Source organism: Eublepharis macularius, chromosome 3 (assembly GCF_028583425.1).
Source record: "Eublepharis macularius isolate TG4126 chromosome 3, MPM_Emac_v1.0, whole genome shotgun sequence".
Classification (NCBI taxonomy): domain Eukaryota; kingdom Metazoa; phylum Chordata; class Lepidosauria; order Squamata; family Eublepharidae; genus Eublepharis; species Eublepharis macularius.
In genome coordinates, this window is record NC_072792.1 from 48,643,055 (window position 1) to 48,670,782 (window position 27,728).

General features: G+C 43.9%; 1 protein-coding gene across 1 annotated transcript; it reads right to left on the reverse strand.

Annotated features, from left to right (window-relative positions):
• Nucleotides 1-267: 267 nt before the first annotated feature.
• On the reverse strand, nucleotides 268-23,133 carry SLC5A7 (solute carrier family 5 member 7). The gene is made up of 8 exons (XM_054974920.1): nucleotides 22,956-23,133; nucleotides 14,824-14,937; nucleotides 13,988-14,143; nucleotides 9,271-9,419; nucleotides 8,152-8,295; nucleotides 6,651-6,804; nucleotides 5,389-5,606; nucleotides 268-891 (listed from the first exon to the last, which is right to left on the reverse strand). The coding sequence occupies exons 1-8, from the start codon at nucleotides 23,131-23,133 to the stop codon at nucleotides 268-270; spliced, it is 1,737 nt and encodes a 578-aa protein (XP_054830895.1).
• Nucleotides 23,134-27,728: the final 4,595 nt, after the last annotated feature.

Sequence of the window (27,728 nt, forward strand, 5' to 3'; positions counted from 1 at the left end):
CCTCCCCAAATAAAACTTGTATTCTGTTTCATTTGAAAGCTGGAGGAACGAGATATTTTACAATGCCATCTTACGCATCTTATAATAAAACATAATAGTTAATTTCTGCCCCTGGAAATTAATTTAAAGAATTGTGCAGTGACATTTTGCTCTCCTTGATTCCCCCCCCACCCCCGCCAACTAAAATGCCCTCAGCCTTTCGTTGTGGCATACCCTGTTGCACTGTAGGGGATGTGAAAGCAATGCTTCTCTTCAGCTGCGTTACTATCAATTATCTTCTGCATTGGATACTTCTGGGCTTGAATCAATATCACTGAAGGCCTCTCGATTTGTGAACGTGGTGCTCAGAGTCAAACTGTGCCGAGGGTTCACAGGGGCTAGCTCATTTAGAATTATATTGTCATTTTTCACAAGTGTTGTCTTGTCCATGTTCTCCTTACTGTATCTTGCAACCACAGCATCCAGGAAGTCTACTTTTGGTGGCAAGGTGCCACTTTCAAACAAGTATTTAGCTAAATAGGATACTCCAATGTTAGTGAAGAATGAGGTGAGCATGGCCAGAGTCTTAAAAGGAAATCTCTGAATGTACAGGCCATCGTCATCTTTGTACCAACCAGGATAGAAAATCAAGGGCTGCAAGTAGAGATATGGCTCTCCTCCTGTAATTCGGAGTAGAAGACCAAACAAATATCCAGCAATAGCACCATAGGTGTTGGTTCCTTTGATAAAAAGGACACACAAGAGCTGGGGGAAGATGATGATGTAAACCAGGTCAGAGCTCAGGTACCAGAGTCCATAAACCGACTTAGCGAGCAAGGCCATTGCTGTTGCTGATGCTCCAAAGAAGAAAATGGTCATCCGCATGACCCAGACTATTTCCTTGTCCGATGCCTGTAAGACAGAGTGTAGCTTTCTTTTACCACAAACAAATTCAACAGTAGCAAAAACAGATTTATAATAAAGCCAATCCAGATGACTTCTTGAATAATCCAGGATATTTGTGATCAAATTAATCTGGTAAAATCTTGAAAAACCAAAAGCCAACAATACAGAGCCACATAGATATAGGATCCATTTTTTCATAGAATCTCTTGCATGATTACCACTAGACCCTGATAATTCAACCAAGCTACTTGTTCAGAAAAAGTACAACTATCACTCTCCAAATACTGCATCACTTCACATGGACACATGAAACTGCCTTATCAGAGCCTTGGTCCATCAAGACTCAAACTGGCAGCAGCTCTACAGGGTCTCAGAAAGAGATTGGTTCTTTTAACTGGAGAGACCAGGTATTGAAGCTGGGACCTTCTGCAAGCCAAACAGATGCTCTACCACACAGCCACGGTCCCTCCCACTTCCACAGCCACAGGCAGGAGAACTGAATATTTGAAACTTGCCCCTGTTAATGTTTCCTGCACAAACAAACCTTGCCCATCAGGAAGAAGACTGGCTAAAACTCTTCATCACTGGAATGGTAGCACTTCAAGTTAGGAAGGTTTGGAAAGAATCCAATGATTCCATAGCCTCATCAGTTTCTGAGGTGGTATGGTCCCGGGTGGGCTGTACAACAAAATATTTTTAACACATACTGCAGTTTTCAAACTATTTTGTATTATCTGGACTATTTTTATACATATAAAAGTGCCTCATGGTGGATAAAAACATCCAGTTCTGCACATACCACTTTGGGAAGAGCCCAGGCTTTGTGGATGTTCAGTAACACCAGATCGTGCATCTACCAGCATGAAGTTGAACACACATGAAGCTGCCTTACATACAGTCAGATTATTGTTCTATCAATTGGCTTTTCCACACCAGATTTTGCTCCTCCTTGGCTGCTTAACCGTATCAGTTTTCCCCCTCCTTTATACACAGTATCTTTTTCCAGGTCACTACTCTCCCATTTCCCCCAAGTTTTTCCACACCATTGCAGAAGTGGTCTGAAAAAACACTGGAAAAGGAAGCTCACAGACTCAAGGTAGGCTGTGTTGCTACCAAAGGCCAGTCTGAGGTGGAGGCATGATCCAGCTATGGAAAAGGAGGAGCGGCAGCCAGTGGCATAGTGGGCAGGGCATCAAGGGCCATTGTCCTGGGCACAAACTTCTTAGGGGCACAAAATTTCTCCAGCCCCAGCTCTATACCCTGTGGCAAGTCGCTCTTATCAGGGAGACCCATTCCTCATAATGATACAACCTCCCCTCCTTGAGCGGCCACTCATGCCGGATCTCCACACCTCAGTGCCAAACAGTCATGCACCCAGCCTCCACCTTGCTGCAGCCTCCTCATTGGACACTGTGTGGAGCTGCTCGCTCCCACTGGCTGAAGGGCTAGCTGGGGCAGGAGCATACTGGAAGATGTAGTCCTGCAGGCACCATGATTGCAGGTGCCTTCAGGAGCAGTGACGGACACCCACTGCAGAAGCTAGTGAGGTGCCTCGCTGACAGGGAAGGAGCTGAGGAGCTGAGGGGAAGCACTGCAGCTCTTGGCCCAGCTGGGGTGCCCATTGTATCTGCCCCAAGCTGAAAGTGTGCATGGTCACCCTTGCGCATATGTGTGTGTGGGGAGGGGTACAGGGAGGGATGGACAGGGGGGGTGAAAAGATATGCAAGAAAGGTAGGGTTGCTAGCTCCAGGTTGGAAAATTCCTGGAGATTTGAGGGATGAAGCCTGGAGAAGACAGACTTTGGGAAGGAAAGGGCCTCGGTGTAAGATAATCTCATAGTTCTCCCTCCAAAGCAGCCATTTTCTCTAGGGGAACAGATCTCTATGGCATGGAGATGTTATAATTTTGGGAGATCTCCAGCCACCACCTGGAGGCTGACAAGCTTAAAAGCGCAAGGGAAGGATAGGCCAGCCAGTGATCCTGGTTCCAGGTGACTGAAGTGACTCAGGGTGTGCTAATGGTCCATGGGTTAGGGGGCACAATATTTGCCTTGCCCCGGATGCTGGCAACCCATGCTACACCACTGGTGGCAGCAGGTCTCTTCCAAGAAGACAACGTGGTTGGCGCCATTCCAGAGGTGAAAACACTGGAAAAACTCACAGTCCATTGACCAGCGAAAAAAAAGGGGGGGGAACCAATACAGATAAGAAGCCAAATTGGAACAAAATCCTCATTCAGAAAAGGCCAAGCAATATGTACTCTGTCTTGAAGCGGCTCTCCAGGGTGTTAGGTCCTTCACGTCATCTACTAAATACTCATAACTGGAGATACAGATGATTGAACCTGAGACCTTCTACATCCCAAGCAGCTGCTTCACCACTAAGCCACAGCTTCTCCCCCGCCCCCAGTCATAAAGTTCAACTTTTGGCAAGATTCCATGAACTGCCATAAATTCATCTCATGATGGTGCATGCGTATAGGGTTTGGGATTAGATCAGAGTTTCCTTGTGAATTACCTGTCAACAACCAAGTTGAATAATAACTAGGTGTCCTGTTTGCTCCCCAGTAACATGACAGAAACTGAAATTATCCAGAACTGTGAGTTCTACCTACTTTCCCTCCTTATCATGAAGACATACAGGTATGGAGTATAAAATGAAAGAAGTTTAGATATAATGTCTCTCTACCTTCAGGAATGTGGGAATTATAGTTCTGTGAGAAGTTAGGAATCAGTAATAAACCATTTCTATCCTGTTTATCAGGATACTTGCCTTGCTGTACTATCCAGTTAGTACAGCAAGGCAATTTGGGAGTGGCCAACAATGTGGAATTTTTGCTTCCCAGCAATACCCTCTCCTTTGATGTTGGTTTATTCAGACTTCCAAAAAAATATTTACTGTTCTTTAATTCTAGGAGCAGCATGGGACGTAGCTACAGAGGTATAGCAATCATGGTACTCTGGTAAAACCTGGGTTGGGAAGAGAGAGCTGACAGGAAAGGCCTCAATAGGCATGACAGGGCAGAGAATGGAAGCAACTCAACCAGATAAAGAAGGGGAATCTTAGAACTAAGCTACAAGAGACGAATTACACAAGGAGGAGCACGTGAAGGGAGTTGCAATGTTAGCTGGGAAGCTGAGTTTTAAAAGAGATCAGAAGGCTTCGTTAATTTTCCCTCTCTACAGAGCCAGGAGATCGGAAGGTTTGTTTATTTCCTCTTCACCTCTTAGAAGGGGAGGTAAAATTGACAGAGCCTTTGGGAGGCAAAGAAGAAATTAACAAACCCTCTGAGCTGCCATCTCTCTGGCTCTGTAGAGAGGGGAAATTAACAAAGCCTCCAATCTCTTTTAAAACTCAGCTTCCCGGCTAACATTGTGACACCCTTCGCACGCTCCTCCTCATGTAATTCGTCTCTTGCAGCTTGGCTCTTAGAAAGCAATGACCCCACTTTCAGTTAATAGTGGCTACTGTACATGTAACTAAGATTCCTGGAGCATGTTTCATTTCCACATACAGATACTGCATTTCGGTCATGTAACTGGACCATACCAAAGGGTCTTGACTTTAATTTCTAGGCTATAATGAATGGATAATAATTCTCTGAATTGCTACATTGTTCCTTCTGTTTAAACCTATATGGCATGATGATGCACTCGGTCTGCTATGCCTTTCTGCTAGTATCACATCACTGTTCAAAGTAGCAATGTATGGTGTACAAAGATAAAAAGAAGAAGATCCTATAGGGGGCAGCAAGGATTAGTCAGATAGGAACATGAGGACAGCCTCTCTTTTTCTATTAAGTGTCACTTCCTTGTCTTGACTCCAGATTGGTACTCTTAGGGCAATATAAACTTTTCTTTACTTTTTAATCAGTAAATGTAGATATCATTGTATAAAGCACTCTGCCAGTAATCACAGGCTGTGTAATGTCAGCGGCCAGGAAGAAGATCCTCCTTTAGGGAAGAGATTGGACTAAAAGATTTGCCACATTTTCAATGTGACACTGCCCACTAGTTGTTATTGCCTGTTCCTATACACCAGTGATCCAGTCCCAAGGCTTAAGATGGTGGACTACCACCCTATAGTTCACATTCAGCTGAGCAAGTTTATGCTCGTTTAAAGTGATCTATAGGAGCAGTGTTCTGATTAATATACAAGACTAGATTAACGAAAAATATATTGTCGAAGACTTTAACCAAGAATGTTTGAACTTCTCTGTGTACTAATTCAATGTGAGTTTTGGGTTTAGACCCCTTTCTCTTCCTGCTCATTGTTCACGGGCATAATACTGTGCATGTGCACCTGCAGTAATACGGTGTGGGCATTCCAGATTTTTAGGACATCAATAATTATTGCTGTGTGTGGAGTTCTTCCATTTGTTATGCCTTTCAAGACTTAAAATTGATTAAGTACACTTTCCTTCTGTACCTGGTAAATATGCCAACACCAACTGCAATTTACTATCCTGTCACATAATGAAAATTTGATTGTAATTTGACCTTACACTTTGCCGAAATGAAAGTTGATAAATATTCCGTGCAAACATAGAACTTGCTGATAAGATAGAAGAATCGGCTGATGACATCACAGCAGCTGACACGGCGCCAAGGCCAAAGAAGGAGATATACATTGGACAAAGATACTGGAGGACAATTGGTAAAATCATGTCAGCTTCATCTTTTGTCTTGGGATCTATCATACCATATTCAGTCTGGTTCCAATCTGTAACACAAACATGCATGTATTTCCAGGTCTGTAAGTATCATGTACTAAAAGTTTTCAAAATTTTGCACTCTGATTTGTCAAAAATCTAAATACTTTTAATGAATAACACAAAACTGCATGTCCTTGATAATTTTAATTAATTTTGCTACTTATGGTTGATGGTCAAACACCTATGGAAAAGCACTGGAGATTTTGTTTAACCCTTCACCCCTGACTTTTGAGACTTAAGCTGGCATTGATAAATATTTTCAAGCTTATCCTTGTAAGCTTAATGGCTAGAAGCTTGCTTTGTATAAAGTCGACTTCTATGCCCATTACCAAATTCACATTTAAATGATGTAACTGCGGAATTTGCAAGGGTTGACCGCCCTCCCCCATCCATGGCCCAAATCCATCTCCCCCACTAACTGCTACTATTGATAGCAAGGAGATAGAACACTCAGTCTTAGATAGACATTTTAGCTACCTGGACTCACACCTGCTGTGGTTCACCACAAGCTCTCAGACAGGGATTGTCTCTGCCTCCCCTTCTAATACAAGATGATCCATTAGAACAAATATGCTGTTGCTTTCCCTTAAGAGCACCTTCCTCATCTCCCTGGACTCCCTGGGCAATCTGGTCCCCAGAATTTTGTACCCCCAGTCCCTCCCTCTTAGTGGCCCAGGTTGTACTCTAATTTCAGTATCATCTCTGAATAAACTACTTGGGCATTCTTGTTATATGAAGTAGATTCTATTTTAAGCACCTGCTCCATGAAAGCTTCTTCGCACATTGCTTTTAAGATTGCCAAATGTTGCATGTAATGCTACAGGTTGTATATAACGAATAAATAGATATGTAATAATTAAATGCAACATTCCATACCTAAAAGATCATTTATCTCTCAAATGTCCTAAACAAAACAAAAAATTACGGAGTATATTGAAGAAAAGAGAAGACAGCTATATTGCAAAGGATATAACAGCTGGGTTGACATTAATAACCACTAGCTCTAAAGGTAGCGGCTGCTTCAGATATCTGTGATTTGAACATTGGCATACCTGTTGATGCACCGATGGCACCGATGAGAATCGCAGGGAGTGCCATCACAAGACATCCAAAAGCTGCCAGAAATGACAGCACTTGAGCATACATGGCAGATGAAGAAGAAAGGACTCTCTGAAAATATGCTTGCCATGGAATTCCTCCTAACATCTGTGGATACAATAAGCAGACCCCGTCCATCATTTCTGGCTACTAGAAGTTCTTTCCAAGTTACCCAATACCTTCTTAGCCAATATTCTACCCCGTCAAAATATTGTACTACTTCCAGTAACAACATGCAATAATTGTACATCTGCACCTTCAGCATAAAAGGAAGTTTCATGTTACAATGTGTATGGAAAACATTCAGATGAGGGTGTCAAAGACAAGCTAGATTTGCTTCAGAACTGTTGATTTCCCCCCAAGAGTCCAGGGAGCAGCATATTGGTGTGAATTTCTCTTTGCTTAATGCAATAAAAGCACATCAGGAAAGGCTTCACAAAGGATCACAAAAGAAAGACTTGGCACACATTAAGAAATAGTGTGAACCCTGTTTCAGTGGGTAGATTCCCCTTCACTGTAAGCTTGCAGCTCCTTACCAGGCCCTGAAGGTCATGGTCAGCTTCATATATATCCTCTTCCATTATTTGTCAGTTAGTCTACTCCCTTCCACCTCTTCTTTCACTCTGTCTTACATTACTTATTCTCTGGGCCACTTCATATGAAGAGCAGTGAAAATCCTGCTGGAAATTCAGCTTGCGTGGCTGTTCCTCAGGAATGCTGACTGTCCATGAAGCAGCTCTCAGATAGCTCTTACATTTATATGCCTCTCTGCCCATTCTGAGGATATATATTACCTACCTACCTGGCCTCCACTTCCTTTGTAGATGCATTCCCCTCTTGCAGGGGAGGAGAATCTTGGGAATGTGTGTCTGCCAGCTATTAAGATCAGAACCAAGCTTACATTTCCCTTCCTGCTACAGGTCTTTAAAGCTAGGGATGGCCAGAAGTGGCTGCCCTGGGCAACAGCCCAAGGGCCCTTGGACCTTAAGCCTGTGGTTCACAGCCTATGGCCTTGACCAGCCCAGAAGTTAGAGCTGTACTGTATATTTTTGTTGTTGTTGTTTGGTTGTCTAAATTATATTTTTATGTTTCTTTCTTTGAGTCCCTAGTGGGGAGAAAAGTGGGAAAGAAATATTCACATAAATAAAGTAAATTCATCTCATGCCGCCCATGCCTTCTCCCTATTTATTCAATCCAACCATTCTCAAGAGTGAGAGTTGGCCACCTGGAACAGAGTTGTCTTTCGGCACTTCTAGAGATGTTCCACTAATGTCAGATAACTGTTGTAGCAAAGTTCAGCCAAAAGTTAAATGCCTTTTTGTGCAGCTCACCCAGAATCTTCTAGTTTGCCATCCTGCAGTTGTAGAATTTGCCGTGTAAAACTGTGCAAGCAGTTATATTGTAATAACCCTCTTTCCCATTTCCTTTATAGATTCGATAGGAGTGCTCACTTACCAGCAAGAGGAAATTGTCAAGCCATGTGTAGACATCAGGGGTTTTAACAAAGCCAAGCCAAGGCTTTTGGTACACTTCATGGACAGCTGTAATCCCAATGTCTGTCACTGCAGGATGGGACATTGCAAAGGGAACACTGATCCACTATAATGAAAAAGCAGCAATTAAAAAAAAAGAGTGCTCAAGAGATCATGAAAGAAATAGTCAAACCGTTAATTAGTGGTCTACAGCAGTTCTCCAACTCTGAACACAAATGTGTGCAGTCAAGAAAATAATGTGTTGGATCCTGTCATTTTATTTATTGGTTAGAGTTGCCACCAGCACTGCCTCGGCGTATTTTGTGAGATTTTGAAGGCAGTGCCTGGGGAGGATGTGACATCACTTCTGACTGATGTTCTAGGATTTTCCCCTAATCTCTATGGAAAAGGCCACTGAGACGTGGAAATTATGGTGCATCAATACTAACCTTTAATGCAGTTAATGCTAATCAGTGTTTCTGTTTATCTAGCATTTGAAATAATAGTTCAATGTTGGTCTCTTTCTTTGATCTTTCTGTTCTTGTAACTCAGCTGTCTAAGTAAAAATAATGAAATAATAACTGCTCTTCTAGATAGATTATTGCCCCTCTCAGAGCAGTGACCTCAGTCAATATTATCCCCACAATACAGCTCAGGAACTGAGAGGTGTATATTATTCAAGGTCACTTACTGGTTTCACGGCAGAAGTGGGATTTGCACCAGCAGAGTGCTGATTTGCAGCCAACTATTTTATTGCTACAGCAGCTAAGTGATATACTCTTAACCATAAAATGGCCTTTTCCACACCTCCTAGTCCTTTACTGTGGTTATGGATTTCTCATTATGTGTCCAAAATGTTTCTCACATCATAGAATAACCTCCTACTCATTGGAGTTGTGCGATATCTTGTGATTATAACATCCCAAATTGAACTCTGTTCATCATTGCTGGATGGGAAAATATAAAAACTGGAATTCTTGCTGTCAGGGCAAAGGTTCTTACTATGGGGAAAGATATACGCACAGAGCGCCATGGTTCACACCTAATCAGTACAAAACCACTGTGGTTTCAAAACATGGAAATGTAATATTTAGAAACTCACCAGTCCCAGGAAAATGCAGAACAGCTGGACCACATCAGTATAGGCTACTGAGTAAAGTCCCCCCACCAGTGTGTATAGAATTGCAATTAGGGCAGAAATAATAACTGAAATATTGACGTTGATGTCAATGATCACGCTTATGGTGGCACCTGCAGGAGTAGGTTTTCGGGGAAGGGAAACAAAATAAGGCCACTTTAGCTACTAATGCGCTTAAACTTCCCCTCGCCCAAGATGGCTGCCTGATTCTCATTTACACAGCTGGTTTCAGTCTTTAGAACAAATTTGTCCTTTGCTTGGATAAACAGCCACTAGTTTAAGACATTAAAAACCTAGTCTGTGTGTCCCCTGAGAATGAGACTACACAATCCCTTTATAATATAAGAGCCTCTTGAAAAGGCACCCATAGTGCCACCTGTGAACTGCCAATGTGACATATAGTGCAAGTCATTCTTGTACATTGCACAGAGTATTTCCAAGCAGGGACCAGAACTGGTGTGAAAGGCATTCTGTATGTCATTATGATACATCACTATTACAAACCTTCATGGGTGAAGTGCAAGTAGAAAGAAGGAAGGGAGGAAAGACGAAAGATCTGATACAACCCAATGGAAATTCTTGTGGCATCAGAACTTTCCAAACCGATGTAATGCAATTCAGTTTACACTGAACTGAATTATATATTATTATGTTGAACCATATTATTGTATCTGTCTCTGAAATAAAACAAAAACACACTTCTCTGCAACTTTGATCTAAATAAAATTGCAAGCCAGAAATATGGCATGCTGAGTCAGCTGGTTAGCACACAACCGCTGTACCCCCTGCCCTGTTTTTGTGCCTGTTCCTTTGCTTATCATCTCCCTACCTGCCATGACGTGAAACCGGAATCCTGTTTCCTACCCTGAACAGCAAGAAGAGATGAAGAGGGTGGTGAAAGAGCTAGTGAACAGGACAGAACAGGAAGCTCCATGGCTGCACTGTCTCCTACCACCTGGATGCTAGAGAGATTGGCAGAATCTCTGTTGTGATTTGTTAGCCCCAGAACCCAATATAACCCAGTACTAACATCATGCTAATCTACAGAGCTACCTTTCAATGTAGTTATACTACAGCTAGGGTTGCCAGCTCTGGGCTGAGAGATTATTGGAGATTTGGGGGTGGAATAGGGGAGCCATTCCCTCACCTGGGGTGGGGGGTTCCCTGCTCCCACCCTTCCCCCCATGCCCATTTACTTGGCCAGCAGGGAGGGTGTGCTCCCCGGGGCACCCTCCGGGTGGTGTGACATACTTCCACACTCATACTAGCCTGATTTGGGTCGAAACATGCCCCGCAGCGGGCCCGTTTAGGGCTTAATCATGCTCTGCAGTGGGCTGATCCAGCCCTTTGCTGAGTGTGGGAGCACTCCCAGGCTGTCCTTTGACCCACACAATGTCACTTCCCGGAAGCGACATCATTGCACAAGATGGGAGCGTGCGTGTATGCAAAACCAGGACCCAGGGGCACAGTGAGGTAGGTGCTGGGCTCCCATTCTCCCGCCAGGGGAGTCAAGGGACCTGGCAACCCTAGTGTAGAAACTGGGGAAGGTGTGACTTTGGGAGAGAAGGGACCTCAGCGGGGTATAATGCTACAGAGTCTACCCCCCGCCCCCATGAAGCCATTTTCTCCAGGGGAACTGATCTCTGTAAAGTAGAGATCAGTTGTAATTCCAGATCTCCAGACCTCACTTGGAAGCTGGCAACCCTAACTACAGCTAAGGTCCCATAGACCTTAAAACATCATAGCCAATGTGTCCTTACCCTTCCTACTCATTCATTTTGGTACTATGGTATGATTCTCACATGCACAATGCATAACCAGATTTCACTACTCTTTTTCAGATGTTGCAGTCCTTGAGTTCCAGGAGGCTGGCAACTGTGGGGAGCTACTACTGATATGCAAGGTTGCTATGTTGTCTAAAAGGGGCAACATACAGATTTTCAGGTTCAGTACATGTTACGCTGAACCCTAAAAATCAATACATGGCCCCTTTCACACAATGTGGCAGCACTGCATATCAGGGGTAGTGTGCACTCATTATATGCTCTTACCCGGTGATGGGACCTGCCCCAGACTTGCTGGTGTTGCTTACTTTGGCCAAGGCAAGCGACAGGTGGCTGACAGCTGTTTCATCCTGACCAGGTCATGCCTGAAAGAGGTGGGGTATGTGTTCGTGCATGCGTGCTTGCATGCAGACTCTGGGCTCAGTAATTGACTTTGGCATCCAGGTGGAGATCATTACATCATCAACCCACTCACCTCACAGGGTGATTGTTGCGGAGATAATAATAACATACTTTGTAAACTGCTCTGAGGGAGCATTAAGTTGTCCTGAAGGGTGGTATAGAAATCAAATGTTGTTGTTGTTATTGTAATTAACCCCCAACCAGAGGAGCGACCAACCCAGGAGGTGGTGCAGCTGAGGCAGGTCTCTAGGACACTTCCTGATTGGGTGACAGAGTGGAGAGAGAAGACACCCCTGGGAAGGGATTGGAAGATTGTCTTAATTAAGGAGGATCTGCAGATGGCTGGAGAGGATGAAGTATCTCTGCTTAGACAACGTGTGAGAGTGGAATGTGACAAAAAGAAGAGGAATCAGGTGGTACAACCCTCTCCCCTCTCTAATCTGAGGCCTTGTGAGTCCTCCACAGTGGGGAAAGTCATGGTGGCCTTGATGAATGGGAGTATTAGACCACAGTCGACAGGCTCCTGGTACTTGCCATTGTAGCTTTGATTCTGAAGTGAAATGCAAATTCTACACTTGGTTTTTGACTAGTGATGGGTCATTCACTCATGCAAGCCGTGGCGGAGAGGCATGTGTGAATCAGCAAGTAGGAATGGCAGTGAACTTAAGTTTGAATCGTGCAGCTCTCCACAGTCCAAACTCAGAGTGTATTTCAGGGACTCCTTTGTATTGCCCCAGTGCCTATAACTGAAAGATCTCATTGCTCCCAAGCTGCAAGTTGCCCTTTTGTGAACATGCATGCTTAAAAGGCATTCACAGCCCTTGCTTCCTCTTTGTGAAATACCACAGAAAGCCTTCTAAATGGAGGTGTGCTCAAAAAGAATGCATATTTTAAATACCCAGAAAGTTGTTTAAGCCACTCCGTTCCCATCACCTCAGCATGCATTTTATTCTCAGACTCTTGAGGCTTTGCAATAAAATTATGGTTAAAAGCTCCCCATTGCTTTACAGCTAATCAGAGCACAGCTGGAAAGAAGTTTGATTTTTTTTTTATTTTTATAAGACTGCACTACCAAACAGCTTTATATGTGCCATCAAGTCTGTGTGTGTGTGTGTATTTTCCCCACTTAAAGTAGCACAAGTTGCAAAGACCACTTACAGTTATTCACCTGCAGAGTTCCCCTCTGTGCTAGAAGAGCGCAGCAGAACTAAGTCATGGTTCTATCAGGGATAAGAAGTTCAGAGATTTTTAAATGAAATGTCTGGGTAATTACTTTGCATGTGAGTTTCACTTGGGCTATATTTGATCCTGAGAACACATTTTAAATCTTGTGACTCAACCTAGAGTTTCACTGCTGCCAGTATGTGCACTCACTTGGTTGAAATTCAGCTTGCTTGGGGGACAATCCCAACACATCCCAAGCCTGCATGTGAAATAATTTACAGATACTTTACTCACATGAACCTGTGTAAGCACACAGGGCTGATTTTTAGAACCCTTTCCCATGTGTGTTTATACCCATATCATGTGTATGTGTTTGTGGTGCCCTCAAGTCATAGCTGGCTTATGGTGACCCCTGGTGGGGTTTTCATGTCAAGAGACTAGCAGAGGTGGTTTGCCATTGCCTGTCTTTGCAACCCTGGTCTTCATTGGACATCTCTCACCCAATTACTAACCAAGGCCAACTCTGCTTAGCTTCTGAGATATGACAAGATCAGGCTGACGTGGGCTATCCAGGTCAGGGTATGCCCGTATCATGTTACTTCTTAAACTAGTGCAACATTCCCACATATGTCTCTACCATACATACTGGACCATTTGCTGGATTCTTAAGCTGGTGAATTGATCTTAGATCTCTAAATCATGAGCTTAAACTAAAATCTTCAAAATGAAATATTTCTTAGTACAAATATTTATTTAAGTTTATTTATTTATTAAGTTATTATATTGTATATTATGTGACAGATGTAAGCAGTGTAATTATGAGAAACTATTGTAGCGAGGTCTTCTAGGAAAATAAAAAAACACTCAAGGACTGAAATATTATTGCTTGGTTTTGAGATCTTGAGGGCATTTACTATAAAGGGTGAATGGCTTAACATACACTAGGACATTTTCAACTGCAACATAATCACTGAAATCTCTTTAAAGTTAAAATGAGTTGTATAGCCAAAGCCTTTCATAATGAATCTCTTCAAATGTTGCTATAAATAAAAGCACACCTGATATCTCTATGCAGCATTTCACAACTAGGTTTCTATTTCATTATTGTTTACTCTAGGGTCTTTGAGCGAGTTATATAGTATTTAAATTACATTTTTGAATTCCTGGCTATCTCTAAGCACATGATAAGTACACTTGTATGATTCCTCTATACCAGAAGAGGCCAGCATTTCTATTCATCAAGATGACTTTCTTTCCCCAAAAAGTCATACTAATGCTTCCCGTTGATTATCCTCACTCCAGACAATAGAATTACCATCAATATTCCTTACCCAAAGCAGAGAAGATGGCTGCAGCCCAGAACATTTCCCCCATTAATGCAGGTATGAAGATAAGCCCTCCCATTCGTTTTCCGTAAATTTGCTGAAACGGGTCCAACATTGTCACATAGCCTTTGGAACGCATCGGCTTTGCAAAGAACAAGCCACCTGTAACATCAGAGGGACCGTGGTGATATCAAGGTCCAAGACAACTTCCTTTTCCAGTATTCAATATATACTTCTCCATCAATTGTTCCGCAGAAATAAATTTTAATTCCATACAAGTTGCAAATGTTAAGTGGAGTACGAAATTTTTAATTTAATTTAGCACCCTGCACATTCAGGACATGGGTCAGAGCTCTACATAAAAGGGGCTTTCCTTGGATGGACAGGAGTAGATGCCCCTCTATCACAGGCAGAAAGACTAGACATGTTTATTTGGTCATTTCCCACCTCCATCTCCTCTTAAGTGCTACGAGCACACTGCACTCATATTGTATTCTTTTGATGTGCAGTCTTAGGATAATCGCAAAACACTATCAATATCAATATCAAATCAAATCAATATCAGAATCTGACTCAGACCTAGCTGTTTACATCTGATCATATTGCAGTCCATTATCCATCAAGCCAATCATAGCTCTGCCAGGAGCTGCTCCCACCCTCACCTCCCCTTGTCATCTTTCCCCATTTTCTAGTTGCTTCTCTTTGGAAATTCAACTACATGGAAGTAGGGGCATGCAGATGTAGTCAATGTAACTGTGTGCAGAGCAACCATCCTTGACTTGTTCTTTAACTGTGCTGTTTCAAACTTTTAACATTTAGCTTCATCCACAGCTTTCACTTACCTACAACCAGACTAAGAGCATATCCAATGGGTGCCTGTGCCCAAGCTAGTCCATATCCCGGCAAATACACAGCCTCAGCAGTCCCATTGATGTAACCTCCACCGACCCAGGTGGCTGAAGAAGAAATGGAAGAGAACTTTAATACAAGCAACAAATGGGAAAGGAAAGAGAGCGGAATATTTGCTTCTGCAGCTCATACATTATCGATAGAGAGGGATAGCAGTCTAATGTACACATCAGGTAAGTAAGTATTGCAGGTACATAGTATGCATATTTATATTTAAGGGGCAGTGGATTTAGATAGTCTGAAGAACCAGTAAGAAGAAAAAGGAGAAATGCAAATACAGACTAAAGAAAACCAGGAGAGTGTTTTTGACCATCCATTCAAATGTACATATTGGCATCCGTTTAAAATTCAGCTTCTGTACAGACAGATGTCTGAGTTGAACTGTGCCTTTATCCTCATGTGAGAAGTGGCAGCATCTGTGATGCAGCCCTCTCCTGAGCAGCTAATGAAGTGATTCTCACAGGCTTCTCCATCAACTGGGAAATGCAGAGTACTCTGAGGCAGGTCATCATAAATGCGTTCTTATTCAAGCTGGCCAAATACTACCACAGAAACAGTTTTTCTGGACTTATTTTCCCCCTCTTTTTCTCTGAAGTATGCTTTAAAAATCCGCTTCATTTGTTTATAACTGTATGGAATTCTTGTCCAGCAATGATTTTAGCTTTAAAAACACACACACAATGTGCTTGGTTTGCACTGGAAAAATTGTACCATTTAGAATTAATAGAACTAATAGAATTAAATTTGAATACAGCTGTATTTTAATGTTTATTATTATTATGCATTTAGCAAATCTTATGGGCAAATTTTATATCTAAAATTGAACTGCCACACACTGGATATGTTTCAGTATTTAATGCTTTAGTAAACGTGTGTATATGCATGTGCACCCGTACACAGAGCAGGTTCAGAAACACTTCTAGCAGTATTGCAGGAGACCCTTTCAGAGAAAAAGCATCACTGAGCACTGGTCAGTTCAGTGATAAGTTCTATCTGAAGAAGTGCGCTAGTCCAGAACTTCTGTTGGTGAGTTACTCCCCATTGCAGAGTAGAGTGGAAACCCAATGAGTGTCAGACAAGAACAGCTGGTTTCAAATGCCTGCTCTGCCTTGGAAGATTACCAGTTGACCCTTGGCTCATCCCAATCTTTCATCCTAACCTACCTCAGGGTTATCATTGTTGGGATAAGACAGAGGAGAGGGAACAGATAGGATAAGCTGCTTTGGTCCCAATTAGGAAGAAAAGCAGGATATAAACGATAAATAAGTACATCTGTGAGGAAACCAGTATTTCCCTTTCTAGGCTTCAACATACAGTCCCTTTGTTGGTCTTTTCTAGCCAGACTACAGATAATTTTCAGTCAGCTTGGATATTTCTATGAACAACACCTAGTTTGGGGCTTTGTCTGACCAGCTCCCTTTCGATTTCCCTGTGTCATATATCTAGCAAACTCAAAGGAACTTTGGCTTTGACCTCACCCAGTGCTCAGACATACTCTGGATCATCTTTTTAGGCACTATACATTCCTGACAAAATCCTCCTGCTACTGATTGGCAATGCTGGCTCCAAATCTTGAACAAAATTTATTATTCATGAATAGGTTTATATCTTGCCTATCTTCTGCCACGGAACTCGACTGTAGACAGGGTCCTAGAAGGTCTTCCAGGCAGCGGCTGAGGTCTGACAAAAGCAGGCCTACTTAGATTCAACAAGGTTGGTTTGCCTCCCCACTGCCTCCTTGGGGCCTTCAGAGGCCTCGAAGGGCCCAGCGTGGCTGTGGGAAGGCTCAGTGCATCAGTGAGGCCCTCCCAAGGTCCCACAGCAGTGGGGCAGGGCCCCCCACCACCTCCATAGGGCCTTGGAAGGGCCACGCAAAAGCCAAGCGGTGGCCGAGGGGTCAGAGGAGGAGGGAGGGGGAGGGGGAAGTGCTGCTAGAGCCCATTGTATTTTCCCAAACAATGAGCCTTATTTAGGGCTGCCAGACCCCTGGTGGGGGCGGGGGATCCCCCACCCCCACCCTCCCACCCCCGCCCCCACATACCTGGCAAGCGGGGGGGCATGCACCTTCAATGCGTGCCCCCCTGTGCTGCTGCGCCCCCCCCCCGCGTACAGCAGCAGCCAGGATCAGGCCTGTTTTGGCCTGGATCGGGGCCCCTGTGGAGCATGGGAGCGTTCCTGTGCTCCGCAGGGCCCCACAACGGACCCAATCCCCACCAAAACAGGCCCAATCCACACTAAAACGGACGCGGATTGGGCCCATTTTGGCGCGGATTGGGCCCGTTGTGGGGCCCTGCGGAGCACAGGAATGCTCCCATGCTCCACAGGGGCCTTAAATGGGCCCGATCCATGCCAAAATGGGTGCAGATTGGGCCCATTTTGGCGTGGATTGGGCCCATTGTGGGCCCCTGCAGAGCACAGGAATGCTCCTGTGCTCCACAGGGGCCCACAACAGGCCCGAACTGCACCCAATGGGCTTGCAGGAGCGCGCGTGCACCCCACCCCCAGGTAAGAACCAGGCCCCAATCTCCCACTGGGAGATTGAGGGGGCCTGGCAACCCTAGCCTTATTGCTACTTTGAAATAAAATCAGAAATGGCACTCTGTTCTCAATGTTGTTCCTAGACTGATAGTTTGATTGCTGAGTGATTCAATGTAGCAACACTGCAGTATGATTCCCTTTGTATACATAGATATCGTATTAGCTCAAGGACCGTTAAAGAGGTAAAAAAAGGGGGAGAGGGAATTATATGATCGTGCATGTGAGCCAGATGCATGTGTGTGTGTGTGTGTGGGGGGTAATGGCGAGAGCAGGGGTTGGAGATTTGTGGGAGGGCACTTCAAAAGCCCCAAAAGTCTCCACATACATTGATAGGGTAGATAATTACATGGAAAAAGCAGCATCAAAAATAAAGATGGACCAAAACAGGTCTCATAAAAAATACTTAAAAACTGAGATCATCAAGACCTGCTTGCGCATGGGAAATGATGACCTGTGTAATGAGTGAGATAACCCGCCAGAGTTCCATTGGCAGGCTGTCCCATTAAGGACGTGTGGAAGCGACCAAAAAGTATTGTTATGGAGTACTTCTCCCCCAGTATCCTGTTAGAGGTAGCATAATGGTGAATATGATAGAGACAACAAGGGGTTGCACGGACATAAATGATTCCTTACCAAAGAGACATCATAAGGCAAAATCATCAGTATGCCATCTATCTGCAAACATTGGAATAGATGAAAGATGATAAAAATCCTTTCCCTAACTGCTATGTATGTGATGCTGCCAGATAAGGTCACAATATACATAAGCTGGTTGCCAGTCAAGAAGCAACGGGATGGCATGGGTAGCAAATGACAGTAAGTAATGCCTTTTTTTTTTTGTTCTTATCAATGTGAGAGTAGATTTTTAATTCTTGATCTTTAGAACAGGAGGCATGAATGTGATTTGCTGAAGAACTGCACTCACTATGCAGGTACAGAAGCTCAGGATATGTTGACAACTCTTTTGGTAAGCTTTGTTATGTTGGTATTCTATATATACTAGCAAAAAAGCCCATTGTGGGGAAAAAATACAATGGGCTCAAGAAAGGGGAGGGTGGGCAGGCGTGGATTCCATCCTCCATCACTGATCCCGGACAGATGAAGGCGGGGTGGTGGTGGGCATGGCCACCTCCTCTGCGCCTGATCCCAGCCGAGTGAAGGGGGTGGGCATTGCCACCTGCTCCACGCCTGATCCTGGCTGAGTGAAAGAGGGGCGGACATTACCTCCTGCTCTGCACATGATCCTGGCTGGGTGAAGAGGGGGCAGGCACTGTCATCTGCTCCACTTGGATGAAGGGGAAGGCATTGCCGCCTTCTCCGTGCCTGATCCCGGCTGGGTGAAGAAGGAGCGGCATTGCCTCCTGCTCTGTGCCTGATTCTGGCCAGGTGAAGTGGGGTGGGGGATGGGCATTGCAGCCTGCTCCATTCCAGATTCTGGCAGTTTGAATGAGGGGCAGGCATTACCTCCTGCTCCATGGCTCATCCCAGCTGGGTGAAGGCAGGGGGCAGGAAGTGCCACCTGCTCCGTTCCTGATCCAGGCCAGGTGAAGGGGGGGGCAGGCATTGCCTCATGCTCCACTCCTGATCCTGGCCAGGTGAAGAAGACAGGCATTGCCACTTGCTCCTCGCCTGGTCCTGGCTGGGTGAAGGGGGGGTAGGCATTGCCACCTGCTCCACTCCTGATCCCAGCTGGGTGAGAAGTGGGCATTTCCTCCTGCTCTATGATTGATCCCAGCCGGGTGAAGGGGGTGGGCATTGCCACCTGCTCCGCTCCTGATCCTGGCCAACTGAAGGCACGGGGAGGGCATTGCCACCTTCTTTGCACTTGATCCTGGCCACAGGCATTGCCACCTGTTCTGCTTCTAATCTCGGCTGGTTGGAGGGGGTGGCGGACATGCCACCTGCTTCACTCGTGATCCCAGCTGGTTGAAGGGGGTGGACATTGCCACCTTCTCCACTGCTGATCTCAACCAGGTGAAGGGGAGAGCAGGCATTGTCACCTGCTTTGCTCCTGATCTGAGCTGGGTGAAGAGGGGATGGGCATTGCCACCTACTCCATGCTTGATCCCAGCTGGATGAAGGCAGAGGGTAGGTATTGCCCCCTGCTCTGCTCCTGATCCCAGCTGGGTAAATGGTAGGCAGGCATTGTCACCTGCTCCACACCTGATCTCAGCTGGGTGATGGTGGTGAGCGCACATTGCCACCTTCTTTACTCCTGATTCCAGCTGAGTGAAGTGGGGCTGAGCATTGTTACCTCCTCCACTCCTGATACCAACTGGGTGAAAGCAGGGGGAGGGTATTACCACCTGTTTTTCTCCTCATCCCAGCTGAGTGAAGTCAAGGGTGGTCATTGCCACCTGCTCCTCTCCTAATCCCAGATGGGTGAAGGTGGGGGTGGGTGGGCATTGCCACTTGCTCCACTCCTGATCCCAGCTGGGTTAAGACTGGGTTTGGGCATTGTCACCTGCTCCACTCTTGATCCCAACTGGGTGAAGGCAGGGGAAGGGGTAGGCATTGCTCCCTCTCTGCTCCTGATCCCAGCTGGGTGAAGGCAGGAGGCGGGCATTGCCCCTTGCTCTGCTCCTGATCCTAGCTGGGTGAAAGGGGGGGCAGGCATTGCCTCCTGCTCCAAGTCTGATCCCGGCTTGGGCTTCCTGCTATGGCGCATTCTCTGGAGTTCTGGCTGCCTCATCTGGGCTTCCCTCCACAGCAGCACCCTCTGCAGGAACACCAGGGTAGGAAGTGAGTTGTCTTGAATATGCTTAGTCTTTTATATAGTAACATTTGGGCTATTTAGGAAATTCATTTCAAGAACAAGCTTGTGTGCATAGATTGTCCATTAAACAAGGGAAATATCAAACAGCAGAACTTCCACAGGTCTATTTCAATTCTTTGCTTCATAACATGAAGCAATAAGTAGACAGAGACACTGAGGACCACATCCTACCAATTTACTGTCTTCATTTTTCCCATGCAAGGGTTGTTACAAGCTGCTGTGATTTTTGCAGATGTCAAAAAATCTGTATAATATCTAAAGGTATTTTAAAGCTATATGAGACACACAACCTGTCTGTATATAATCCACATACAAATTAACTAATTATATGTCTCATTTATCAGCCTCTATGTCCACCGATGGGTTTTGGACGCTTTAAGTAAAATTAACATGTAAAGTTTCTCAAACAGCCTTTCCAACATAACTAAGTTAAATTTTAAAACCGTAAATTGTATTAACTAAAGTGATGTCCCTGGGCAGAGCTGATGGTGGCTGAATCCACACTTAGCAGCATAGTGCGAAACAGTCGGAATGACAGCATCTTCCTGGCACTTTTTCTGACGTCATCACGCCATGAGAGCAGCATCGTGGTGCGATGACGTCATAAAACGCACCAAGAAGACGCTATCGTTCCGACTGTTTGGCACTAGGCTGGTAAGTGTGGATTCAGCTGGTGTCAGTTTTTGACTGTTCGTTCAACAATAACAATGCAATCCAAGGCAAAGTTGCATCCTTCTAAGGCAACTGAAATCAGTGGGCTTAGAAGGATGTAACTATGTTTAGGATTTCACAGCAAATTGTATGGATCCCAGGAGAGTTCCCCTAGGAGATCTCAATTTCAGTTTTTTTCTCAAGACCTTTATTCAGAATTTTAACTCATTCTGGGTATGAATCATAGCATAGTTTTTTGTGTTTAAGAAAACTGGTTATATACAGAATGGCAGTTAAAAGGCATCTTGTTGCTCTCTAAATGTGATGAAGTTCAAGCTGCTATTCTGTTATTCCTTCAGTTCTGCAATCAGGATATGATAGTATTTTGAGAAAAGCAGATGCATTTAACTATTATTTAGGTTACAAATTCTTATTTTTCTTCCTTTATGGGTGTTAGTGATCAAGATTACATTTTACCATCTACTGAGTAGTTATTTAACATAGCTAATTGTATAGGACAACTAATGGTAATCCCAATGAAATTGTCTATAATATCCTCATAATTTTCAGAACTGGCAATAAATTGTTTTGAAAGAATTAAATGCATTTTGTCTTCCAAATGTTAGAACCTGTTCCTCCAATCTCACAAAACACAGACCATCTAACATTTTTCATATGTAACTGTTGCACACCAAAAAAATCAATGTCGAATTAAAAAAATGTTAAATGACAAACATTTGTAGGATTTGGATCTGGTATAGGGTCTCAAAAATCTCGCATTTTATAATCACAGGAACTGTGTATCTGGGTGTAAGGACACTGACAAATCAACAGGAAACAGCTCCGTCCTAAGGTAAAAGCAGAATGAAGATTTTCAATATTGGATCAAAATGTGGAGGTTTAACCAGACACATTTCTTGATTTAACTGATGGCCTAAACTATAATTGAATTTTCTCTAAAATCAACAGAATTCATTAGATCTATAATCTTACTATATAATTTGAATAACAAAGTTGGGCCTATTACAGCAAAAGTAAACAGAACACTTAAAGAAAATAGTGGCATATGGGAACCATTTTTATTCTGAATGGTACAGTACAGAGAATGGTGTCTGTTTAGACTGAATATCATTTTGCACTAATCTAAATGTTAGTTTATTAACAACTACAATCGAAGGCCTAGATATTAAACTTTCTGGTGCATTATGACTCACTATTTGGAGCCACTGCCCTCTCTGATGTCACTCAAGTCAAGGAAACTTGGCATCATGAAAAGGAAAGCAGACTTCTAGATCCATTAGACTTCTTTCTGATATCAATACTCACAATAAGGTTAAGAACTAGCAGACTAAGCTAGCTTAATAGCATACATGTTGCATAAATTGCTTTGTAGATCACTACATGATATCCTGAAACATTGGTTAAATGAGGATAAAACAGGGATGGTGAATTCCTGGTGTGATTGTACTGATAGCTGTATTTGGCTCATACATAACTGAGTGCATCTAAAATGGTCTTTGTTGCACAGTGTTTTGAGTTTTCCATTCTTGTAAAGTCTTTTGTTTCGTTCAATATGATATCACACAACAGATTTTTAAATAATAAAAGGAAAAAGACATGTTTTGTATGACTCTGTATTATATAGGAGTGGTTGATTGCCTCTTATTTATTAGCCCAACAGAGGAACAGTAAAATTAAATAGTGTTTCCTCAGATATTAGCAAAGGCATTGTACAAATAAGAAATTTAGTTCATTTGTTAAATAATTTCTCTAACGAACACTAAGGGATTCTATTAAAAAAGTCACGGTTGTGCATCGACATTGTCTTGTTCATACTGCATTATTCAGTAAGGCCGGTGGGGTGTATTTTTCAAAGGCAATAACAAAACACACAAGTATGTGATTCCTGGTGGAAATAGTCAGAAGCAACTGGTTGAAGGTTTTCCAGCAGGACTATTTTTGTGGTGTACAATTTCAGTGAAAGTGGCATTTTGTGAAGTTTTACACTTTGTAAAGGTTACATCTGCATTCCCACACACAATAAACAATGGATATGCTCAAACAGCAGATTTATATATAAAAAAAGAGAGAACAACATACCCGTCATAGTAAATCCACCAACCAGCAAACCGATATCTCTTCCACCAACGATAATAGCTTCTCTACGATCACCATCGTTTCCAGCATTTTTGGTTCTCCAAGCAGCCCATATTCCAACAAATAGGATTGCCAAGTAGAACACAATGATAGCTACCAGACCCTCCACATGGAAAGGCATTTTGAAATCCCGATGGTCGTCTGGAATACTATTTCATTAATCAGAGTGCTAGAGAAAAGGTATGGCACATAGAATGTTTGTGTAAAAATAAACCCTGAAGATATTTACATGACTCCAAATAAACCTAGAGTGTTCAAAAAGTCCAGCATATTTTTAATTTTCATTCCACCCTGTATTATTTCTTTATTTCCAATCCAAACTCTTTTCTGTTCAAGTCTATAAACCAAACTGTTGACAAGGAATTTCTTATTTTCAAGCTTACAAAAAGTTACAGTTTTGCAAAAACTTGGTTCATCAAACTTAAATTTAAGAACAAAATCAAGGAATTATTTTCCATACATTTGACACAGATGGGGAACTAGATGTAAAAGTTTTAATCTTCTACACCTTTCAGTATTTGTTTACTCTCCAGTTTTATAAAAATCATTTCAGTCAAACAGGTATGCTAAAGACCATTTAAAATGAGGTCACAAGAATAAAACCGAGAAACATCCCCCATTGCTTCTGAAACTGTAGTTTTCATTTGATAAGAATGGTGTTTCCACCCATTAAGACGAAATGTCTCAAGTCTATCCTCAGTCTGACAGATTCCCTAGAATAGAACAGAATCCAATACAATCAACACCCCACCGAACTGAACAATGAAAGAATAGAACTGCAATGACCATTAACATATATTAACCTGTTTTTCATCACTCTCTCAGGATAGGTAACCTTATTTTTGTAACTGATGAAAAGTGTGTTTTCAATCAAAACAGAGAGCAGAAAGTTTTAAGTTGCCACAAGTGTCCTTTTAGTTGCCACAGTCTACTGGCATCCTAGTTAAGACTCGTTATTTCCTTCTCCCACCTTGTCTATAGTGAACACTGCCTTCTAAATGTAGAACCCTCTCTTAGAGTTCAAGCAACAGCTTACGGCTTGTCAGAGGTAACAGAGGAGCTTAACACAGGCAATTCCTAAACTCCAGGACTAGCTTCTGTAACAAGTTTGATTTATTTCATTCCTCACAGCCTACAGAATCAGGATTTGTTCCCAGCACTGAAAAGCAGAAGCTGGTTCCCACCCCCCACCCCCCACCCCTCTTGTGTTCCAGCCTTGCCCAAATTCACCTTTTTTGCTGCAGGTTTCCTCTTCTTCCTCTTTTCAGCGCGCTCTGGCTCTACTTTCCCTTCGTCTGGCATCAAGCAGCTCAATCCCCGCGCCTTGTGTTCACCCACAGACGCAGAGTGTGAGAAGCAGCTTTCCCCTGCTTTAAAGGGACAGGCACATTGCACCGAGCTCCAGCTTGACAAGGGCATCACACGCTAGTCTGTACACCGGTCGGCTCCTGTACAGCCCAGAAGGGAAGCCTCACACATCCCACCAGCTAAGATACTGAATTGCCTTCCCTCTTGCGAACTGCTGCCTTCCTTCCCCCTTCCCATTATTCCAGATTGCTCGGTGAGGCCGTAACTGTGGAGGCAGCCAGCCAGTCCTCCCAACAGGAAAATTATCAAGGGCTCTTTTCTCTCAAGAGAGCAGTAAACCCTTCTGGAGGCAGTCAGGAACGGCAAAGCAGAAGGCCCTTGGCTTGAATTCCCTTCTTTCTCTAGCCCTCTGCCGCAGGTATGAAAAAGATGCCGCCTCCTTCCCTTCCCGCTGTCAAGCTTCTGCTCCTTTTGGGGCCTATTGGCAGCTGTTAATGGATTAAAAGAGGAGATCCCATTATAAAGGAGTGGAGTGAGGAATCTGTGTCCGTCAGAGATGGTGGGGGGACGTCAGAAGGAAAATGGGGGCAGCGATGACTCAGCCAAACAAAGAATGAGATTCTGCCTGTAGTAACTAGTGGGAGGGGCTGGCAATGGGGTGAGATGAAAAAAGAATAGGAGTAGGATGAGAGCAAGAATGCTTCATGCCCAGGAATGTTCTCTGGGAGCAAGGAAAGGGATAGCATGGATTGTTGTGGTTCTGGTCCAGGCTAACAGAATGAGGAACTGCTTAAAATAACAACTTTCTTAGGAGCATCAACTCGGACGTCTTGCACAGCACTCTCTAAACTTTGTTCCAGAGCAAGCTACGGTCATGGATGGCCATGTGGTCTTAGGGAAGCCCTGAAATGACCAGTACCTCAACATGGAACGTCTCTAAATCGTAAATCCTATTACTACAGTGATTAGGGCCGCAATCAAATTTGGGTTGAATTTTATCAGTTTGGAATACTGTTCCAAAAAGGATGTTTGGGGGGAATCCGCTGATTTAGGAGGATTTTGTGATTTTGTTTTAAGCATCAGAACGAGTGTTCTCAGTTGGATACTGATGGAAATTTTAACCCATTTACACCAAAGTATCTCCTATAATTTTCTTCAACTCCCATGTATCATTTTCTTATGCTGAGATCCTTTCAAAAAGCAGGATTTTTATTCCCCAGTCTATTTCATTTCTGATATCCCAAACAGCAACTCTGGTCATGCACAAATACTTCAAGAGACTTTAAAATTTTACATGGAGCATTGATGTGAATAAGCACTTTCTGGCAGCTTCTGCATGGTTGGATAAGGAGGAGGGTTGCATCTGTTCCCCTTCTAAAATGGAAGATATTTTATTGGTGCAGTTAATGCTGTCATGAGCGCCAAACACCAAATGAGCGCTGTAATATACCTACTGTGTACAGAGCACCAAAGGCAGCTCATTTGTGCTAAAGGATGTCACGCGATCGGTCTATTTACATGAGCAATGTTATGTCAGAGTAACAAACTCAAGTGACTTTGTGATGCCTCTTCTGCATACTGGAAATCACAACTTCCAATTTTCTATTTCATGGAAGGGAAGCAAGTAGGTAATTTTGTAAGAGTTCATCATTCTGTTGTTCTTCTACTCAAATGACTGGATGACACACTTTTTATCATCAGAACTGTCTCAAACTTTTTAAAGGGGGGGGAATTAGGCCCGTAGCCAGAATTTTTTTGTTAGGGGGGGCAAATGTGCACAGTGGAAAGGCAGCTCACTGTACAAAACTGCCATGCCTTTTTTCTAACTAATTAAATAAGTGCTATATCACAATGCTAGAAAGTTTTTGTTGGGGGTGGTGGTGAGTATAGTGGTATGCAGCCCATCATTAGTTATTTACTTTATTTATAGTCTGCCTTTTTCACTGAGACTCAAGGCAGATTAAATGGTGTTAAACATTGAAATCAATAGCATGAGAGATGTATTAACTTGCAGAATTCTGTTAACCTGAATACAACAATAGGAATAAGATTACAGAATTTAGAAAAGTGTATGAGATTCCACATCAGGGCTAGGGAGGGCAGAGCTGACTTGCTGAAGGCCCTTCTGAGGCCTCAGAGGCTTGCCCCTGCCCCCTGATCCAGGCTTTGAGGTGGGAAAGCAGGCCAGCTGTGTGCCCCCTCGTTTCTGGTCCAGGCTCGGTGGGGGGAGTGCAGGCCAGCCGGGCATGCCCGCTGCCTCACACTCCTGCTCCCAATCCAGGTTTTGGAGGGGAGCACAGGCCAGCCAAGCACCCCTGCCCCCAATCCAGGTTTTGGGTGGGAGTGCAGGCCAGCTGCATGCCCCTCACCCCTCCTGCCCCCGATCAAGGCTTTGGGGTGAGCACATGCCCGCCATGCACCCTCACATCCTGATTCAGGCTTTGGGGGGATCGCAGGCCAGACACGTGCCCCTCTGCCCCTCCCCTGATCTAGGTTTGGGGGGGAGTGCAAACTAGCCCCCCATGCCATCCATGTCCCCGGCCCTATCGAGGCTGGAGAGGGTTGAGCCGACCTGCTGTGGACCCTTCTGAGGTCACAGAGGCTTGCCAGGACTGTGCCTGCACCAGGATAAGAGGTGAGTCATTGGGAACATGACTCACCTTTTATATAGTAAGATACCAGATATTGAATCACACACTCCTAGTGGACTTATGGTTGGCTGCAGGTTTTTTGGGACAACTGGGCACAAGATATCCAGGGTTCCCTCCATTGGTGTGCCCCCTCAAATCCCTGCCACATTTGCTCTTCCCTCCATTGTGTCTGTACTGTCCCTCTGTAATAGCCACCACCTACATTGCTGCTGCACTACAGGGAATGGAATACAACATTCTAGTCATATTAGTGCTGGTGAGTCTAAGGGGAACAACAAAGATGCACTGCAATGATAGTGGTGCCTCTGGGCTGATTGAGGGGGTGCCTGGAGGAGACAGTAAAGCACAATTATCTTGTTCTCTGCTTCCTCCAGTGCCTCCAAACACTTCCTTTGAGAAATGGGAGAGTGATCCCATGGGTCCAGGTGCAGGAGAAAACCTTTGCCAGGCCAAAGAGCTTGACAGGTGCCTGACCACATAAATCCTGATGTCAACCTGAGAATGCTACAATTGTCTTCCACCTGTTTCCTCCACTTCTTCCTTCGTTTCTTTGCTTTCTCCTAGACTGGATAACAGCGGCTGGAGCTGAAATAAGGAGAGGCAGAAGGATCCAAAGTTACAGTTATCTCCTAAAGGAGATAAAGTTTAAAAAGTAGTATTTTGAACAATGAAACAAGAAATTCTTTAAAACTAGGATCACAGACTTCTTTAGAACTAAAATTGTGTGTGTGTGTGTGTTTATGTATGTTTCAGAATG

Bases quoted from the DNA above. Each gene is read 5' to 3' on its own strand.
- SLC5A7 (XM_054974920.1), bottom strand. From the start codon at position 23,133: ATGCCTTTCCATGTGGAGGGTCTGGTAGCTATCATTGTGTTCTACTTG. The intron at 9,420-13,987 runs GTAAGGAATATT...CTACTCCTGCAG, and splicing joins AGCCATCTTCTCTGCTTTGG to GTGCCACCATAAGCGTGATC. The intron at 8,296-9,270 runs GTGAGTTTCTAA...TTTTCATTATAG, and splicing joins TCTGCATTTTCCTGGGACTG to TGGATCAGTGTTCCCTTTGC.